A 19894-nucleotide genomic window follows, 5' to 3' on the forward strand; every position below is an offset into this window, starting at 1 on the left:
CCAGTTTAGAACCGGCCCTTCCAAAGACTGACAGCTTGCCCATTTACAGTCCACATGGATCTTAGCAAATTGTCTCCTGCTGAGGTTAAGTGACATCAACTTGACATCGATTAGATGATCGACTTGGTGGTCTCCCGAGAGCTTGCCATTGTGCAGGCCTCACACTTTGTCCTCCAGCTCTTCACCTCTGGACATGTTGGTGGCCTTCAGCTCACCGACATGTCTGCTAAAAAACCCAGGCCCACATCCTCTTCAGTCTTTTCCAGCGGTAACGTCCCCTGTTTAGCAAGCAGGCAATAAACCAGTCACTCCTCCTACCAGCATCCATGAAAAGAATAGTTACTCAAGATGATTGAACCTCCCGAAATTCATATAGGGAGGATTTGAATCTTCTGTTGATTTTGATTTGATGTCCAATTTGGATTCAACAAGGAGCGGGGAATCCCGTAATAAGATAGGGGCCCCTGCTTTTGTAGGTACTGAGCAAATGGAGCATACACTGTATTACCTTGTTAGTCAGTTAACAGTATACATATAGCAGACATATATACTGCTGTACCTTTAGTTCCTCCCACCCTGTCTGCTCTTCCTTTCTTCTTACAGCATTGGCCTTAGGGTCCTATGAGACAAAGGGATTTTTAAGGGTGCGTTTATACAGACAGATTTATCTGACAGATTTTTGAAGCCAAAGGCTGAAACAGACTATGAACAGGGAACAGGTCATAAAGGAAAGATTGAGATTTCTCCTTTTTCAAATCTATTCCTGACCTTGGCTTCAAAAATCTGTCAGATAAATCTCTCTGTGTAAACACACCATAACGCTTAGCAATTAACGATAAACGATCGCAAACAAGATTGTTTATTGTTAACCTGAAATAATCCACTATATTACACAGAACCATAAAGGGGGACATGTATCATCCGGCATACGGATGATTTTCGGCGGAAAGTGACGATTTGCGCATTATTTTATTCGCAAATGGCCGATTTGCGAATAAAATATTCGCAAATCGTCACTTTCCGCCGAGTACGCCGGGGGGCGGGGAGGGGGTGTGACTCAGAGTCCGGAACGGAGGGCGATTCACCATCCGTTCCGCCAAAAGATACGCCGAAAACCTACTCCAGTCCTCAGCTGGCGTAGGTTTTCGGCGGTGCGCACCAGAGCGCACAGGATTTATGTAGAGGCAGTTCGCCTCTACATAAATCCCCGTAGCGCCGGAGATGCGGGGAGATTTATAAGTCCGGCGTAAAAAACGCTGGACTTAATAAATGTCCCCCATAGTCGTTAGTTATGATCGTTACAACGGTTGTTACTACGATCCTTTACGCAACAAAGCAACAAAAAGGAACGATGTGCAATTACACTGAACGAATGTGGAACTACAACGATTAGCAAACGATTAACAAAGATTTCAGGGTCAGACCTAAATGAATGATCAACCCTTCACGATTTTTCGATTTTTGCCTGCATTATCGTTTAAATTATCGATAATTCCCCAGAGTAATAGGGCCATTACACAGAATGACTGAAGCTTCACACCTCCTCTCGCCTTTCCCTCTTCTCTGACGACAACATATGAGCAGATATTTCAGATTAAAACTTTACTGAAGTTTTACCAGTCTCTAGAACGCCTACCATGGTGGTTAACACGGGGTCAATTGAAAAACTTAACAGTCTCATAACAGTCTATTGAGCTAATGGCTCTTTAAATATGAATGAGGTTTTCTGCTCAAATGTGTGATCCCTATTTCAGATTTGCTCACAGAGCTCCCCTGGGATCCTACAACCCTGCGTCTTTCTACACACCTTGAATTTCCCATTTGTCGCTAAAAAACAAAATTTTTAGCAGTCTCTTCATTTCGAGTCATCCCCCGGACTGAAATTTAATGAATCGCCATGGTCCTATTGGCTGCTGTACAATATTTTCTTCATTAAGGAGTTTCCTGTTTTAGAAAGTCACTTACTTCATTGTTGCCTATTCCGCTTGCCAAGATATAATCATTTCCATGGAGTCCGATTAATTAAAATTCTCAGCTGCAAATTCTAAAGCAAACAAGCCCACAGCGAAATCAAAGTGAGGGAATTTTCAAGAGGACGCAATTAGAAAATTTTGTGTGATAACTGGAAAAAAAAGCCTCCTCTGGCTTCAATGAGCTACTACAACAGTGGCTCTGTGACAATCTGTCCCCGTGGAACCAGAACTATATATAGAGAGTTGGTTAGTCAACAACGCAACTTCCCCAATATTTTTAACACACAATGTTTTCTCAAGCTCGAAAAGCCAGTCATTGCTTCATTGGTTACCGAAGACAGTCTTGAAGAGATTGTATAAGATTATAAAAACATGGATGCTTTCTTCAAAAACAACAGTGCCAGACCTGTCCACAGGTTGTAAGGGGTATTGCAACTCCATTGAAGCTTCTCCGCCAACCATTGAGAAACCAGCAAGACGTTACAGTTGTCTCCAGAAGGACATGAACATTGATCTTCTTTCATCCCCTTCACATAGGAGGGGCTATTGGAGCCATTTTTAATATTGTTTTTTTCGGGGTCTTCATGGTCTTTCATGAACCAGGGCCAAGGTTTAGTAGTTCTGTCAGATCTAACTGGAGAAAGAGCATGTGATGCTCTTTAACATGATGGAACTAAATGGGCCGACTATTATGGGCAGGCCTATCACTTGGTGGGTATGACAGAACCATGTAACAGAAACCCATAGCTTTACCCTTTGTGGATTACTTTTCATTCTTGTCCAATTCTGAGGGAACTGCCTTGTCTCCTTAATAATGGTCCTCAACACACCCGATCCTTACCCGTACTATTTTGGCCAGATCCACTAACAATAATGTCCTAAGGACTCTTTTATAGTAGAGAAGTCCCGGCACTCACCAAGTTAGTTTTGCCGTTATATCAAAGTGCAGGTAACATCAGGTCCATACTGGAGGCCAAGCATGGCCTTCATCAGTGGTGCTACCTCTGAGCTGATGAAGGCCATGCTTGACCGAACCGCATCCTGTATGTACCTGATATTACCTGCACTTTAATAAAACAGCAGGACTAACTTGGTTAGTGCCGAGACCTCTCTACTACATATCTGGCTATTACCATCTCAAGCACCACCGACCCACGGAAGTGCCGTCCTCTCCATATGCACCTAAGGACTCTTTTGTCATCAGATTATAGTTGGGGTAGGGGAGGATTCATCAATGATAATAACCTAAGGACTCGCTAGACCTCAGATAAAAAAAAAATTGGGGGATAATGTCCTAAGGACTCTCTAGTCATCAGATAAGAGTTGGGGGAGAGGATGATCCACCAACTATAGTGTCCCAAGGACACTCTTGCCATCACGTAAGAGTTAAAGGGAACCAAATAGCACGGACTGAGCGACTGTTCAGCTCCCCAAGACTGCGTCTGCAGTGGTAGCTTTACACTGGGAAAAATGAGTTTTATTCCAACACGCAAGACTGGTAGATGGGCGGCAACTAGTTATCTAGGTGGAGAGCCACCTGTGACTAGTCACAGCTCTCTGCCTGTCAGCGCTCAGTGTGGGGATGATTGACGGGCAGAGAGACCTGTTGTATTTGATACAATAGAAAAACAGAACTTACTATTTGATTCAGAAACTTTTGTTTGCAATTACAGAGGTCAGACATTTCCTGTAGTTCCTGACCAAGTTTGCAGACACTGCAGCAGGGATTTTGTCCCACTCCTCCATATAGAGCATCTCCAGATATTTCAGGTTTCGGGGCTGTTGTTGGGCAACATTAAGTTTCAGCTCCCTCCAAAGATTTTCTATGGGTTCAGGTCTGGGGGCTGGCAAGGCCACTCCGGGACCTTAAAATGCTTCTTATAGAGCCATTCCTTAGTTGCCCTGGCTGTGTGTATTGGGTCATTCTGATACTGGAAGACTCAATCACGACCCATCTTCAATGTTCTTACTGAGGGAAGGAGGTCATTGGCCAAAATCTGTTCACATGTTATTGCTGGTTGGTAAGTCATCAAATACTTCTTTCATACAGTAAAATGCAAATGAATAACTTCATTATTTAAGGAATTTAGGAAAAAAATGATACAATGTGATTTAAATTCTGATTCTCAATAGAAAATTACAGATATATATATATATATATATATATATATTCATTATCCCATAGGAGAGGTCATTACTGTTGCAGCTTCATGAATGGCAGCAGCTATCAGTTTTCTCAGGAGCTGGGTTGAGTTTCAGCATTTTAGGAATGTCCAAGTCATCATTGCCAGGACACTTCTCCAAGCTCCACTCAACCTCTATGATAATCCCTTGACGTACGTAAATATTCCTGCAGAAATGTGATGCTTTACATCATATCTGTATTGTCTTTCACTCGGTTCAGTCCTCCATATGGGAGCTCAGTAGTTGCCGGTGTGTAGCAGGGAGGGTTTCCCATGCAGTAACTGTTACAATTAGACAGTGCCACATTTACAACCCAGCTCCATTCACTTTAATAGAACTGAGTTGTAATACCACACACTAACTGAATACAAAGAGTGGCACTGTTTCTGGAAGAAAGCTGGTATTTTTTTCTAAGCCTGAACAGAAAAATCTTTCTACAAAGTAGGACCCCAACTTGCCATAATATCACCATATAGTGCCAACTAGAGGTGAGCACAACTTTAAAATATTCAAGAGTGTCCGAGCCCAGAAGTCCCAACATTTGATTACCGGGACAGAAGAAGTTGGATGCAGCTCTAGGGCTGGAAAACACCGATATAGCTATTTTTTAGGACCCAATTCCATATGGAGAAGAAAAGCCAAGGGCACTCACCTGTCTGCTGTGAAGATTCTTTATTTCATAGTACAATAAAATCACCAGATTGCACACTGATCGGAGCAGACGCCATCCTATGTTATAGCGTGGTCATGATGGCCATTTCGCGCGCATGCTACTTTATTTTTTAGGACCCCCTAAGGCTGCATCCAACTTCTTCAGCCACCAGTAATACTATCATGTCTGATAAGTATTTAACCATTCGACGTACAAAGGGATATGATATATAGGAGTTGTGTTATTGCTGCCTTATAGGTAATATAGAATCGCACTAGTTGACAGTCTTTGCTGAGCGCGGACTGCTGGAGCAGATGGGTCAGGCTATATATACAGTGCCAGCTATATATAGGATATGTAGTATTTGTAGCAGTAGGGAGCTGGCAGCTGTTGGCTCAGGGAGTGATCAGAATAAACTGTTTTACCGTCCAATAGTTCATGTCCTAGGTGAGTTCATACAAACACATGGGAGCTTGTCAGATGATATTCTACAACTGGAATAAGCTTTGGACAATCCCTTTGTATTAGAATGATGCCCTGGCAATATGCTGATCGCTGGATGTCCTACTGGTGGGATGTCCAACAATCAGCTGTATCCTGGCATCAAGTGTTCAGTTCTCCTGCAGAGCCTCTACAGGACAAGCAGGGTATGAAATAATTCTCATTCAATTAAGTGAGAAACATGTGAACGTATTGGCTCCTCTGTAATGTGAGGTAGTATTGTGCCCCCTGTGGGTATCGGAAAATGGGTTTTCTAAACTAGTTAACCACAGTAAAATTAGAGGGGTTTCCCAGAATTAGCCAGTTTCTTCCAGGAATAGCGCCACTGTCGTCCTCTGTTTGAAAGTAGTATTGCAGGTCAGTTCCTTTGAAGTAAATGAATCTGAGCTTTAATACCACATGCAACCTAAGAAAAGATGATATGTTTTCAAATCTCAGATAACTTCTTTGAACATATCCAGCAAATGTGCGATCATTATTAGCCTAAACCAATGAGGGTGACCGGAGCAGACTCACCCACCATACAGGGACCTACCAAAACACTACTGATGATATCCACCACTGAAGATACTGGAAGGTGTGCAATCACCCCAAAAAACAGCGCCACTTCTATCACTGGCTGCCTCTGGTATTGCAGCCTAGCTCCAGGATGATGCTAGGCTATAAAACCAGATACAATCTATAAACAGAAGAGGCGCTGTTTTTTTTTTTTTTAAAACACAAACTGAAGTCTTCATTTTCAAATCTGACACAACTCTGTTAATATTCCGCCTGGGTCTAAGATGTAATTAAACTATAATCATTTTGGAGATGGCTGAAATAAATAACCTTTTAATGCTGAGTCTGATTGAATCGCTCTAAATCAGGCAGCTCTGTTGATTTATTTCATGGCAGGATCCCTAGCGCTGTCCCTTTCAATTTAATGCGCTATATATTATATAGAGAGCGTTTAGAGAATCTCGTAAATTTCTTCCAGGTCTCTATTATAAGCAGTTGTTCCCAGTAAAAGCGGCAATGTATATATATATATCTGTTACAGGAGCCTGGTCCCATCTGTCCGGGTTACGGGGTAAGACGTTTTAATCTATAGTCGGGATCCAGTTACGGCAGTTTAGCAAAATCAGCCAGACAGGTATAGAAGCGGAGTAATGTGAGTGCAGTAAAATTCCATTCATAGGTCACTCTCCGGACGGATGAGGCACTAGATTATGGGGGATTCCAGATTATATAATGTAGATAATCATTAAGGGCTGGGTGGTCTCTTATATGTTTTTAGGTTTTACAGTTCCTGGGTCTTCCATTCAGGATCGCCCTCTATAAACCAGAATGGGGAGTTCATGTAATTGCCATGTAATTCTACACTTGTCCTGCAGTGGCCACTGCAGAGTAAATGAATTTCCTCTGCAGCGGCCACTGCTGGAGAAATGTGGTATTACAAGGCGGACATTTAGATGGACTCTATTCACAAACGGACTACCCACTCAGTAATGTCCATAAGCTATAATACAGCACTAGAGATAACCCCTGTTATATTCTATAATTAAATTATTATAGGTAAAAGACAGGTAAAATTAGTATTCACACGCAGATTTGTTGTAGAAATTGTGGCAACTGAATGAAACTGCTTCTTTTGCATGAACAAGGATTTGTGGGAACAGTCTGACCCATCCTCATCCTAACAGTGACCAACAATGTACGGTAATTTACTAAAGAAAGTATCCATAAATACTATACTGATGTTATATAATTTTTTCTGTCTTAGGACAGCTCATGCCAAAGCCAAAGCTGATGGAGCTGAGCAGGCAGCTCAAGCAGCAAACAATGAGTCCAGCATTTCAAGAACAATGGCAAGAGAGCTCTCTCCAGACTTCTACCAGCCAGGTACATGTCCAAATCTCACAAGTAAAGTCTTCTCAGTTCTTATACAATTACATAGTAATCAGGTGTGTAGCGATGTAAAATCTGTAACCGAGACTCTACGTACCATGTATAAGTCATACTACTGGTTATACTCCACAACATGAAGGTACTGTTACCTCTGCATCCCCTAGAGAAGAAACTCTGAGCAGTGGGGTGTAATACTGCATGTCACCACAGGGGGCTTTGCAGGGAAACAAAACACTTTGTTGCTGGATTCCTTTGGGGTTTATGCATGTAATTAGCCTAACAATGAGATATGCCCAGAATGTGACTGAGCTGTGATGCCAGACAAAACCTATGGGGCAAGAGTCAGACCACATACAACCGGTCAGCTGCTAATAAATCTTGTTTCTTTATTTCAGGGCCAGAGTACATAAAAAGAAAGCTAATGCAGGAAATTATAGAAAATGCAGAACCCATGGAACTAAAGGAACAGGCCAGTGCAGCCAATGAACAGCCACCAGCACTAACCCCTTCCGAGAGTCCTCAGGCACCAGATAAGCAACCAACTTCGCAGGATGTTTCGCCAGTACGAACCCCATCCCCACCAATGGCTGCCACTCCACCAGACGCCAAAAAACTTAGGACAAGCTCCCAGAAGGAGAGGTTACTGACTCCTGGGAATTGGAATGGGGAACATACTCGAGGTGGAGCTCGAGCTACCTCCCCGCCTAATAGCCCATCCAAGCCAAGCAACCAAGGAACGTCTGCAGGAGCGAACACCAAGTATGAAATTCATGTGAAACCACTTCACCAGCTAGGAAACAAGCCATCCGATTCAGATGTTGAGTATCACAAGGGCTATCACAGCTATGCTGTGCGGACCTCCCCAGTGACTCCTCCACCTGATTATGAGGAAAAAGCATTCCCATCACCAGTAACACCAACTAAGTCAAGAACTCCTGATTTGAAGGAGGACAAAAAGGATATTTTACCTTCTCAAAAACTCCAAGAACAGAAGGCTGCTATAGAACCCCCCAAAAAAGAGTTCAAAGTTAAACCCAGTGAAGAAAACAGGCTGGATGTAAAAGTTTTAGAACCCAAGAACGAGACCAAGATAGTCCAGAAATATGAGCCCAAAACTATTCAGAAGACTGAACCAAAGGTTGCACAGAAAGCAGCTCCTGTCAAAGTGGAGCCAAAAGTCACACCCAAAGCTGCTCCTCAAAAACCTGAAGCTAAGACTCCAGTCAAGACTGAGTCTAAGGCAGTGGTTAAGTTTGAACCCAAGAGCTTCATTAAAAAGGGTGCCCAAGCTGCCGCTGCTGTTAAAGCGGTGGAGGAAGTTGAATCGGTAGGCATGGTGATTGGCGAATGCTTATTTCTTTGTAGCTTTTTCAGTTCTGTCGAAGAGTAGGGTAGGAGCACATGTACGGCTGCGTACGAACTATGGCCGGAAAGATACGTAGTGTGAACATAGCCTTAAAGTGAATGTGCACCATGACCAGGTCTTGTGCCCCTTAACAAGTGTATTCGGCTGTAAGGAGCAATAATTTATTTCCCCCCACTTTTTTAGTATCATATATAATAACATTGATGTTTTTACATCACTGTAGCTGTACAATGGTTTGGTTTTTGCAGGACAAGTTTTTTTTCAGTAGCACTGGTTTCAGGTACATGTACCTTACCGAAAAATTTTCTATATTTTTGAAAATAAGAAAAAGACAAAAACAGCAATTCCATTGTCCGTTTTTTTCTGTTTACAGTATAGTAAAATTACGATGTTAACATAATTCTACAGGTTGCTAGCATTGCGCCAGTACCAGTATTAGGTTGGGTACACACCTGTGTAGAATTTTGCATTGTTTTTCTCCAATGGTGCTGGATGATTTGTCACACACTGGATATGACCTGATTGACCCCATTGCCCTTAATGGGGTCTGTGAGGTTAATGGCAGGATGGGCAGCATTTTATCATAAAAAATACTGCAACACACTATGATGTTTTTCTGTATTTTTGATAGAACCTGTAACAGAGGCACCCTATGAAGCCTGTGGTGCAGGTGTACATCACTCTCACAGCAAAATATTTTGGGTTGCAGATTACCTGAAATGGGAAGCCCCCTCCGCTGTTGAACACCTTAGATTCCATGGTCACATCTAGGGCTGTTTCTTATGCAAAGCTTTAAAGGCAATGTACCCCTAAATGATGATTCTATTGTTGATTTGTTTCTAGAATTCAAATTGAAGCAATTTTGGAAAAAGTCTTTATTAAAAATTTCCAAGAATTTAGCTGCTGCTAGAGAAAGTTCAATTTGTCAGATTGATTTTCTGTACTGTTAGAGATAGCAGCAGGGAGATGACAATGTAGATATAGAGGGGAGAACAGCTCACACAAACTGGAGAGATAGAAAAGCAGATACAAGGCAGTCTACCTAACCATATGTCAAAGTATATAGAGAAAGCATATAATGATTGGCCCATTGTCCTAATGGTGTCATCTTCTGTTTTGCAGAGACCTGATACAATCATGATCTGCATGGTAATACTACTGAATATTGGCTTGTCTATCTTATTTGTACATCTACTGACATGAAGAATAAGTGTAAGTATTACAACGCTGAAATATGACCTGTTAATTTAGTTATTTGGTTAAACAGCAGCCACTTCTCTCCATATGGCTCACTTGGGGGTATATATGCAATAGAATTGGTTAGGGCCCCTATAAGATCCAGAGTGAGGTCTGCTAACAAAATCATTGGCAGACCCTGGCCATTCATTTAATTGGTCAAATGTAGAGATTAACGAACCGGGTTCGGGTTGGAGTCCATCCAAACCCGAACTTTCAGCATTTGATTAGCGGGGGCTGCTGAACTTGAATAGAGCTCTAAGGTTGTCTGGAAAACATGGATACAGCCAATGACTATACCCATGTTTTCCACATAGCCTTAGGGCTTTATCCAACTTCAGCAGCCAACGCTAATCAAATGCTGAACGATCGGGTTCGGATGGGCTCGAGCATGCTCGAGGTTCACTCATCTCTAGTCACATGTAATAGCGCATTTCACCTATAGTGGCCACTGCAGGAAATATTAACAGTCAGTGGTATCCCTTCTTGCCAAAAGCAGAAAACCCCAGCAAGTTTAAATTTAATTGTTTAATTAATTTAAATACTCTTAACATGTATTTCCTCACTTATTTTTATTGTTAGCCTTTATATAGTAGAAGAGGCTTTGGAAGATATTTAAGAAAAGAGGCAAAGTCCACCCGCAGACTCGGCGCCAAATCCCGCCTTCTATCTCTTTTCTTTCAGCTCAAAGAATTGACATGTCAATTCTTTGAGCAGAGAGCGACGGAAGTGGAGGCGCGTGATCCCTCCCATAGAGGAACAGAGCAAGACTGAAGCAGCAGAGAGTTCTGATGCTTTTGCTTAATGTGAACTGGCCCTTATTATAAACACATCTTCATAAGTAGAAAAATAGGAATCGTAGAGGGCACCTTGAAATACTATATCTTAAAATACTATAGCAGTTACCAGAGAAAATGTTATTAGTATTGTATTGTCCCCCAAAAGTTATACAAATCTCCAATATACGGTTATCACGAGAAATGCTTATTAAGTGCTTTTTTCCCCCTGCACTTACTACTGCATCAAGGCTTTATCAAGGATAAAATGGTGATGTCACTTCCTGGATAAAATGGTGATGTCACGACCCGACTTCCAGAGCTGTGCGGGCTGTGGCTGCTGGAGAGGATGATGGCAGGGGGACACTGAGGGACACAGGGCACTGGAGGGACACTGAGCATCCCTCTGCCATCATCCTCTCCAGCAGCCACAGCCCGCACAGCTCTGGGAGTCGGGTCAAGACATCACCATTTTATCCAGGAAGTGAAGCCTTGACGCAGTAGTAAGTGCAGGGAAAACCTGCTTTGGTATTTTAAGAAGTCTTTAATATTCTATGAAATCTTAATGGTGAGTGCCTTCTACGATTTTTTTGCACTATTTTTCTACCTATGAAGAGGCTTTTTAAGAGTAAGGGTGGGTTCACACTACGGAATCCGCATAGATAAGTTCCGGCGGATTCCGTTGCTCATTCCCTTTCAAGACAGCACGCCTCTCCACCGGCTCCATAGACACCATTCTATAGCTGATTCCGCTGTCTGCCGAAAGAATTGACATGTCAGTTCTTTTGGCGGAAGGCAGAATCCGCCCGGCCATAGAATGGTGTCTATGGCACGGGCAGATATGCGCACGGCAGTGAGCAGGTACGAACGACGGAATCCGCTGTAATTAGGGTGTGAACCCACCCTAACAGGATTAGACTACACTAAGGTTTGTTTGTGGTCTGTCACCATGGAGACGCATAAGTCTACATAGGAGTTGCAGACGAAAAACAGCTGAATTTTTTTAAACAATTATTTGCCAGGTCAGGATTGTAGGAGATTATTAAAAATCATTTGTGCACTCCCCTTCCCCCAAAGTGCCACTTCTATTTATGGGCTGGGTCTGGTATTACAGCTAGGGATAAGCATGGTGCTGTATGTAATCTTTGATGGTAGCATTACCCATAGATCTTGTCACTTGTGGTTGTGCTCTTCTCATCCAGGGATTCATGGATTCTGATACGTGACGAGAAGTCATCAGGAAAAGAAAACAAAAAGCCGTTTTGTGCCTTGACAAGCAATTAAGAAGCCGGTGGACAATGGACTGGTCTTTCAATGTTCTATCTGAGCAATGGATGTATAGATCTTTCCGCCTTCGCATTGCATCGAGGTGTTCCGCCGTCTTGTTTGCAACGAAAGAATATAAAGTTGAGGTATATTACGACAAAAAGTATAAAAAATAATAAAAGGAAAAAAAAAAGTTCTATCTGTGAATACAAACTCAGAAACTTGAGTTTGAGGAGTCCTTTCCATGGACATGTTGACCACCAAAAGTCATGGAGACCCCAAACTCAATGCACAATTGTAGCTTTTGTGTTTGGACAGGTTACTGAGTATTTATTTTCTGTGTGCAGGGCGCAGGTTGGCGATCGCCTGTCGGAGGAAACTGACGGGAGATGATATGTTTACACGTTTTCATGCTATATAACATTGTAACACCATAATCCAACCCCATGTCTTAAAGGATAGAATTTTCTAGATAGACTTTGCATGTGTGACTGGTTTGTTCCAGAGATGTTTCTACAATACAATACAATACTGACTGAGGTGCACATTGGCATATACTGTAAACACGTGTGGGATAGAAAAAATAAAATAAAATAAATAGCACATGAAATGTTCTTAAAATTTCCCAATAGAATGCTCTTCTGATCCATCATTGGCTGAGGTCAGGTGATCAGACAGATATTGTGGTTGTTGCATGTGTTTTTATAGTGATTATACTGTAGTTCTGAAAGCCATGGTGTGTGTATATGTGGATATTGGGGTTGCTGTTTAGATCTTTTTTTTTAATTTTAGATATATTTCATAGTGATAGATAGACAGATAGTTAGATATGAGATGGATAGATATTAGCTTACAACTAGCTCTAAAGCAAGTAAGAAGTAAAATATGAACAAAATAAATCTAAAGAAGATGCATTTTTCTCTAATAAGATATATTATAAAGTTTCTTATATTTGCTCCTTCCTTCCTTCCTTCCTCATTATGATTGTCACATATCATTGTATAACAATCAGAACCACAATTGATGCTTTTCACCTCTTTTATATCACATCATGTTTGCTTACTTTTTTGTATGAAAAATGATCAGACAAGGGCAACAACCATGATGGACGGCGGGGGTGGAATGCATTAAGGCGGGGAGCAGGTGTAAATTTCTCATGACAACACTTCCTGTCTCCGTGCTCAAACAGTGTTATTATCAGGTACCCTGGTCCTCAGAGTTCTTATATCGATAGTGCAGTCTAAAGACTTGGCTAAGGGAATTTGGAGCTGTCATGACGAAGAGCATACAGAGAAGAGATGGACCCCCACAGTAAACACGGCCCACCTTATGGTGCTTTGGGAGTAAGTAGCTAAGAACACAGCACCAATAAGAGCTGGGCCCCTCTCACTAAGTTCTCTATAGCCACCACATGGTCTGTGTCTATGGTGGGTAAAACCTTGGTGGAAGATTTATCAAACTGGTGTAAAGTAGAACTGGCACAGTTGCCCCTAGCAACCAATCAGATTCCACCTTCCATTTTCCAAATAATCTGTGAGGAAAGAAAAGTGGAATCTGATTGGTTGCTAGGGGCAACTGAGCCAGTTTCACTTTACACCAGTTTGATAAATCTCCCCCTCGTTCTTAATTCTTCTTTCTCTATAACACACGACATTCCTGCTCTTCATAGAGGTAAGCTCTAAATAATACAACCACCAACCACATCAATGTCCACACACAGGTAGGATAGGATGTAGACATGGATGTAGATGGTGATCTGATGATACTGAACTTGACAAAGCACACAATGTCTTGGCAAAGAAGTAAGCTATAAAAATCTGTGTATACTTCCATTGAATGACATCATTGCCTGTAAAACCCATAGAAATACATTTAAAAAATTCTCATACAAGATATGGGCACGCCTTCATATACATTTACATATGTGACGTACTGACCACACCCAGAGGGACATGCATGTGACAATGTTATATGCCAGGATCGGTAATGATGAGATAATTATGATTGTCTGTATAGGGGATATACAGCCTGTGCCAGTCTGATACATTGGAGGTATTGCCTATGTTATTTCATAAAACTACGGCAATGCTATATCTCCTATCGTGATATGGAACACCTGGGATTATATACAGTACCGAGATATGGTGAAAAATATAGAATGTGTTTATTTTAAAGCGTTCCTGTCATTTCAGGTAACTGTTCAGGATAAGCTGTCTTGTGTGTACATGAGGAGTAGCACTATTTCTGTCCATTATATAACCTGTGTATGGCATTTTCATCAGTTTTCTCCTCTGCAGACTCTAGCTCTAATTTGTAGATTTTCCTGAGCTAGAGAGTACAGATGACATGATGTCTCCCATACACTACACAATCCCTATAGCACACCCTCTAGCTGTTATGATGTCTCCCATATGCTGTACACACAGAAGAGGGGATCCTGCTCCCCTATATCTCTATAGCACACCCTCAGAACAGGAGACTAGCTGCCATGATGTCTCTATACCCTACAAACACAGAAGAGGGGATCCTGCTCCCCTATATCACTATAGCACACCCTCAGAACAGGAGACTAGCTGCTATGGCGTCTCCCATACATTGCACACACAGAATAGGGGACCCTGCTCCTTATATGTCTATAGCACATATTCAGAAACAGGAGATAAGATTCTGTAATGTCTCCTTACATTGTACACACAGAAGAGGAGATCCTGCCCCCCTATATCTCTGTAGCACACCCTCAGAAACAGGAGATTAGCTACTATCATGTTTCCCATACACTGCACAAGCACAACATACTTTACACACACATACACTCTGTAGCTCACCCTCAGAAGTTCATAATAGTGCAGTACTGCAGTCTAAACTGTGGATCAGGTAATGGGGAGAAGCCTAATACAATAGAGTAGAGTAGTGTCTCTACAGTCTCTCCCTGCTTCTGGTTCTCTCTAGGCATTGGCCCCTCCTGTTCCTCTTTCTCCCTTTCTAGGCATGCACCCACAGCATGTAGCGAGAGCAGAGCCATGTTACGGAATGAATTGGGGTGGGGTTGGAGACTGTTAGGAGAAAAAAGAGGCATTTTTCTCATATAAGATATATTATAAAGTTTCTTATATTTGTTGATCTATCTGTTATCTATCTATCTATCTATCTATCTATCTATCTATCTATCTATCTCATATCTATCTATCTATCTATCTATCTATCTCAAATCTCATCTATCTATCTATTTATCATCTATGTGTCTGTATGTTTTCAAAACCCATCTCCTTGTATTTTTCATAATCCGATTATTATTATATTCATCTTGTATTTTTCGATATATTGCAGTCACATATATTGTTTGTTAATATATAAATCTATGCTGAAAGTATACGCCACATATCAGCCCCTGACTGGTTATATACTCATGATGTGGCTGGCAGCGGCTATGTAATATAGACCCATCCACTGCGCTTCACTACTTTTTTTTTTTTTTTTTTTTAGTTTGTATGCTTTTTATGCAATTTTTTAGAATGCATGACTTATTATATTTTGTACTATCGCAATATCTGGTCACACTGAAATGATTGAACCCCACTGTCTAAAAAGAAATAAACTGGCCTTGCTGGGAACTTGACCACTAATTTCCAGTTTTATTAACAGATTACAGCAGATCACGGGGTCTCAACAGGGGGACACTGTGTGATCAACTTTTCTATCAAGTAGGAACTGCTTAAAGTGGAGGACTTCCCAAATAGGGCAACAAGGCCTAACTTGATAAATGAGGCCCAGTGTCTTCTGGGAGCAAATCTTGTAAACCCATGTGCACTTAGTGGTATTGTATTGTTTATTCATTACATGTTTTTGGAAGGTTAGATTAGTTTTTGCTGCTTCGCCGACACTGAATGGGCAACCAACATACCTCCCAACAGGACAGTTTAAATCCCAACCTCAATCTATACAGAAACGCCCACAAAACCCCCTGTAAGCTGCCTAATTTGCATAAGCTCCACCTTCTCTGAGGTCCATTTCACTGGACAATCCCACATAGATCAGGACATTTGGGAGGTATGGTAACCGGTAGTGATTTTATAGGTCCTAGATATCGAAAGTGTTTTCATGTTATTTGTTTCGGTACTTTGCTGATTTTCTCCATTTCAGTTGGCCACATTTTGGGATCCATAACCTGGCCTCAATACCCGAACCTCCCAGGTGTCAACTAAACCCTAAACTAAAGATTATCACAAAACTCGATTCAGCAGAACCCTGGAAGGTCTGGATATTGCATTCACATTATGGCTGCCTAAAACTGGCCTTGGACATGGCTCACACTGGGCTTTTTTTTTAAACTCAGTATTTGATAGGAACTAGTACCTAAAAAAAGAAAGAAAAATAAAACATAAAAGACATTTTCGTACCATATTATAATTTTTTCATGTGAAGAAAAAGAATACAATTTAATTAAAAAAAAAAAAAAATACAGTGATACCTCTGTACTCGTAATTCTGTTCTCAACCAAAAGTTTAAAGAAAATTTAGTTTCACTTCTCCAACACTTTTTTTTTGTAGTCTTATGGAAATCTGTGCTGCAACACACCACAGATCTCACACAGTGACCCTGACATGGTGCAGATGCTGGTCGCACTGCCTCTTTATTGCCCGATTCTCCCCCCCCCCCCTCACCCTCTACTTTATTGTCTACTGAACGATTCCTCCAGCACCCACAGTATAAAGAAAGAAAGGGTCCCTGTGTTCGCTATTATGTACCACAGTCATTACATTGTACCTTGTTTAATGCAGAATAGTACAGTAGTTGACTACTGGTGGATGCAGAAACCAATCAAAACCATTTATATTACTTTTTATTACAAAAAGGTGCTAATTTCTCAGCCAGCCTTCCCAGATGGATGAGTATAAAGGTACTACTATAGAAACATCTATATCAGGAAAATACTGTAGATTAAAAAAAAAAAAATCGAGGCCTAAATATTCTCTAATTTGTTGTATACCTTTTGCTTTGTGTTTTTGTCAATGTAAAAAAATGATTTGCAGACAATAAAATGTTCTCTGACACGCCGATTACCTGGCCCTTTCATGATAGATTTAAGGGAAATGTGAACAAAATGAGCAAAACTGTAATTTTATCATATGTTGAAGCTTGCACGTTGCTTAATGGCTTATATTCTGTGTGGGAATCAACCAAGGTTTTTCTTTTTTCTGTGTGTGAAAGTCCCTTCTGGTTCTTTATATTATTTTATATAGTGGAGGTTACATCACATGTCATATAAATGTTGAGTAGTCAGCACTGCCAGGATTATCTTTTTTAGGAGCATCACTTAAAGGGATGAGATGTATGGAATTGCCCTTTAAATTTTCTAATACTGTAGCCACAACTGCCAATCAAATATTATATCTATGATCGATCCTTTCCTTAGGACGGTTTCACATGTGTATAATATGGGTACAAATCTCAGCCCAGTCCCAAGTGTATTAACCCCAACCACCAACTACCCCCCCCCCTATCTTGCATTGACCATACATACCAAAACGAATAATTAAAAAAATTTGTATTATCTTTCATACAATGTCAAACAACTTGTCATTAACTAAAAATGATGGTGAATTCTGTCTGGACACACGCTTAAAGCAGAGGTAAATATGGTACAAAATGGCTTAAACCACTCCCATTTACTTATTGTCTTTACCCTTAAATTTGGTGTATATGTGCACTTTGTTTGTCTTAGTGGCCAGGTCGTGCTTCACTGGTTGTTCCATCATAAAGCCTTGGGTATTGCGATATATCTAAAATGGTCCATATTTGTCCTGTCGAATGTTATTGGACTATGTGCAATAATAAACTGTTGAACGCTCACCATATCCTGTTTATGGTTCTTTTTAGAAGTGTAAAAGGTACAACCTTGTTTCTGATGCATCCTTACATGTAGTTACCATCTATGATCTGTTTTCTGAAAGCTCAGCTCTAGCTATTTAGAAGTAATGAACACTGTCAGACATATTAACTAAGTGAGACAATCTTTCACTTCTTCTTACAGAGAATCATCTCTTCCATGTTGCCTAAACCATGAGTCATTGGGGGGGGGGGGGGGGGCTGGTGGCTTTTCTCTGCCCCGTAAGCCTTGATTGATAGATCTCTCCCAATTATCAATAAAGGCTTTGGTGAAGCGCACATGGTTTGGGAGGCATGGCTTAGGCCAGGGTCGTGATCAGTGGCTGCCAAAAAGGATGTTACCAAGTGCCCTCTTTGGTGGAGACATTACTTTAAAGATGAGATGGGAATTCAAGCTAAAAACATCCAAAATCATTTACCAGTGATTGGTAGTATTATTTAAAAATTATTACATTAAGTTTCTTAAAAGGGCCTTCCTATGTGTAAGTTAAGATTCATCTCTAGGAAGAACTCCTATGTCCAGCATAGTGTTGACCACCAGAAACCGCAAACATAAAATAGAAGCTATACTCACCAAGCCTGATCCCCACGACTGAAGATCCCTTCTCATCAATGATTTTTCCTGGTTACTGTTGATGTGATGTCCCCAGCACCAATCAATGGCCACATCGTCAGTGATTGGCTATGCAAGCAGTTACTGCAAGTATGATGTGTCACAGAAAGAAGGAAACAGCAGTGACAAGCAACAACTATCTGGGATTGGGGTAGATAAGTATAGCTTCTTTTATCATGTTTAAGGAGGGAGAACAATAAGGTCATACTCACCTGTCCTGGTCCGACACAGCCACCGCCTGCCTGCTCAGTGATTAAGGCAGGATACACCTGCAGTCACTGATTGACCGAGTGGGCAGTTCCTGGGAGGCTGTAAGATCACAGGGATCGGGGAGACCAGTAGCAGACCAAAAGCCCTGGGACAGGTAAGTGCAACTTATTTATTATTATAACTCAATGTAGAAGAAGGTGGGTCAGCACCCTCTTTGTGTATGGTGTATAACTTGTGCCAAAACTAAGAGAAAACCTCCTTTGATCCTTTTTTTTTTTTTTTTTTTTATAAACTGGGCTTGGCTGAGATGAATAACATTTCGATAATGTTCTAGAGACATACTCAGATCACGAACCAAAGAATTGACACTGAACTCTAAAGAAGGAATTTGAGTAGTCTACCCTGAGACTCTCTGGAGATTAGCCGTACCAGTAACATTATGCCTTTTTACACACATCCTCCAACAAATCTAATATTACAAAGTCATATTTCCAAAGATAACAAGACTGATTGAGACTCAGAATTGACCTTTTCTAAATGTAGAACGTCATGAAGGCAAACTTCACCATAACTTCACCGTTACAAACACGAGATGCAGACAAGTAATTTTATTGGCATTGACTAACTGTCTGACTCACCCTGAGGAGCCTCGAAATCTTTATAAGAAGCAACGAAATGATCAAGGGTTTGATTCAGGAACCTGTCATACGTGGTGACCGAGGGTCAAAGATCCCAATAACAAAAACTACGCCTGGAGGATATTTCCTGTCACAAAAAATACATTTTATTGTCTCGACCTGGATATTTAGATTTGGCTCGACATGTAGACTGCGAGATAAAAATGCAATTACAAAATGACTTCTCCAGAGCAATACCAAAAAAATTGCAAAAATAGTCGCTGGCATTGGGTGAAGTTTGACTGTACTTGGGACCAAACTTTAAAATGTGGGGGATTGTTTAAAGTATCACTGTCGTTATAACTTTTAAAATCTAAATCAACAGTAGATGTGATAAAAAAACAAGTTTGCAATTCATTATTTATTTTTTGTAGTTATCATGGAGAACACAGCGCTTCCTGTTTTCTGACTCTTTTTTTTTTCTCAAAAAACAGGAAACAGTCAAAAAACAGGAAGTCCTGTGTATCTCAGGCCATCTGATTGCCCATAGAGAGAAGGCAGTCATGTGATTGATGGACACATTGAGCGGTGACTCTTTGTACTGGTCGGAATTCCTGTGTTTAGTCTGTTTTTTCAACCAGTACAACCTTCAGGAGACTGGAGACTGCAATATACACAGGTGCATTTGCAGAAAACTAATATGTAATACAAAAAAATAAAAACAAGT

The 19894-nt window shown here is 41.0% G+C and overlaps 1 protein-coding gene across 1 annotated transcript in view; it reads left to right on the plus strand.

Moving 5' to 3' along the window:
* Nucleotides 1-13316, plus strand: part of JPH2 (junctophilin 2) — a 51085-nt gene extending 37769 nt beyond the window's left edge. Inside the window, exons 3-6 of the mRNA XM_069953871.1 lie at nucleotides 7073-7191; nucleotides 7593-8524; nucleotides 9686-9775; nucleotides 11778-13316. Of these exons, the coding sequence (XP_069809972.1) occupies nucleotides 7073-7191; nucleotides 7593-8524; nucleotides 9686-9766 (1132 nt within the window). The 3' untranslated portion in view covers nucleotides 9767-9775; nucleotides 11778-13316. The remainder of the gene's footprint in view (nucleotides 1-7072; nucleotides 7192-7592; nucleotides 8525-9685; nucleotides 9776-11777) is intronic.
* Nucleotides 13317-19894: the final 6578 nt, after the last annotated feature.

The sequence above is a fragment of the Dendropsophus ebraccatus genome, chromosome 14 (assembly GCF_027789765.1).
Source record: "Dendropsophus ebraccatus isolate aDenEbr1 chromosome 14, aDenEbr1.pat, whole genome shotgun sequence".
Classification (NCBI taxonomy): domain Eukaryota; kingdom Metazoa; phylum Chordata; class Amphibia; order Anura; family Hylidae; genus Dendropsophus; species Dendropsophus ebraccatus.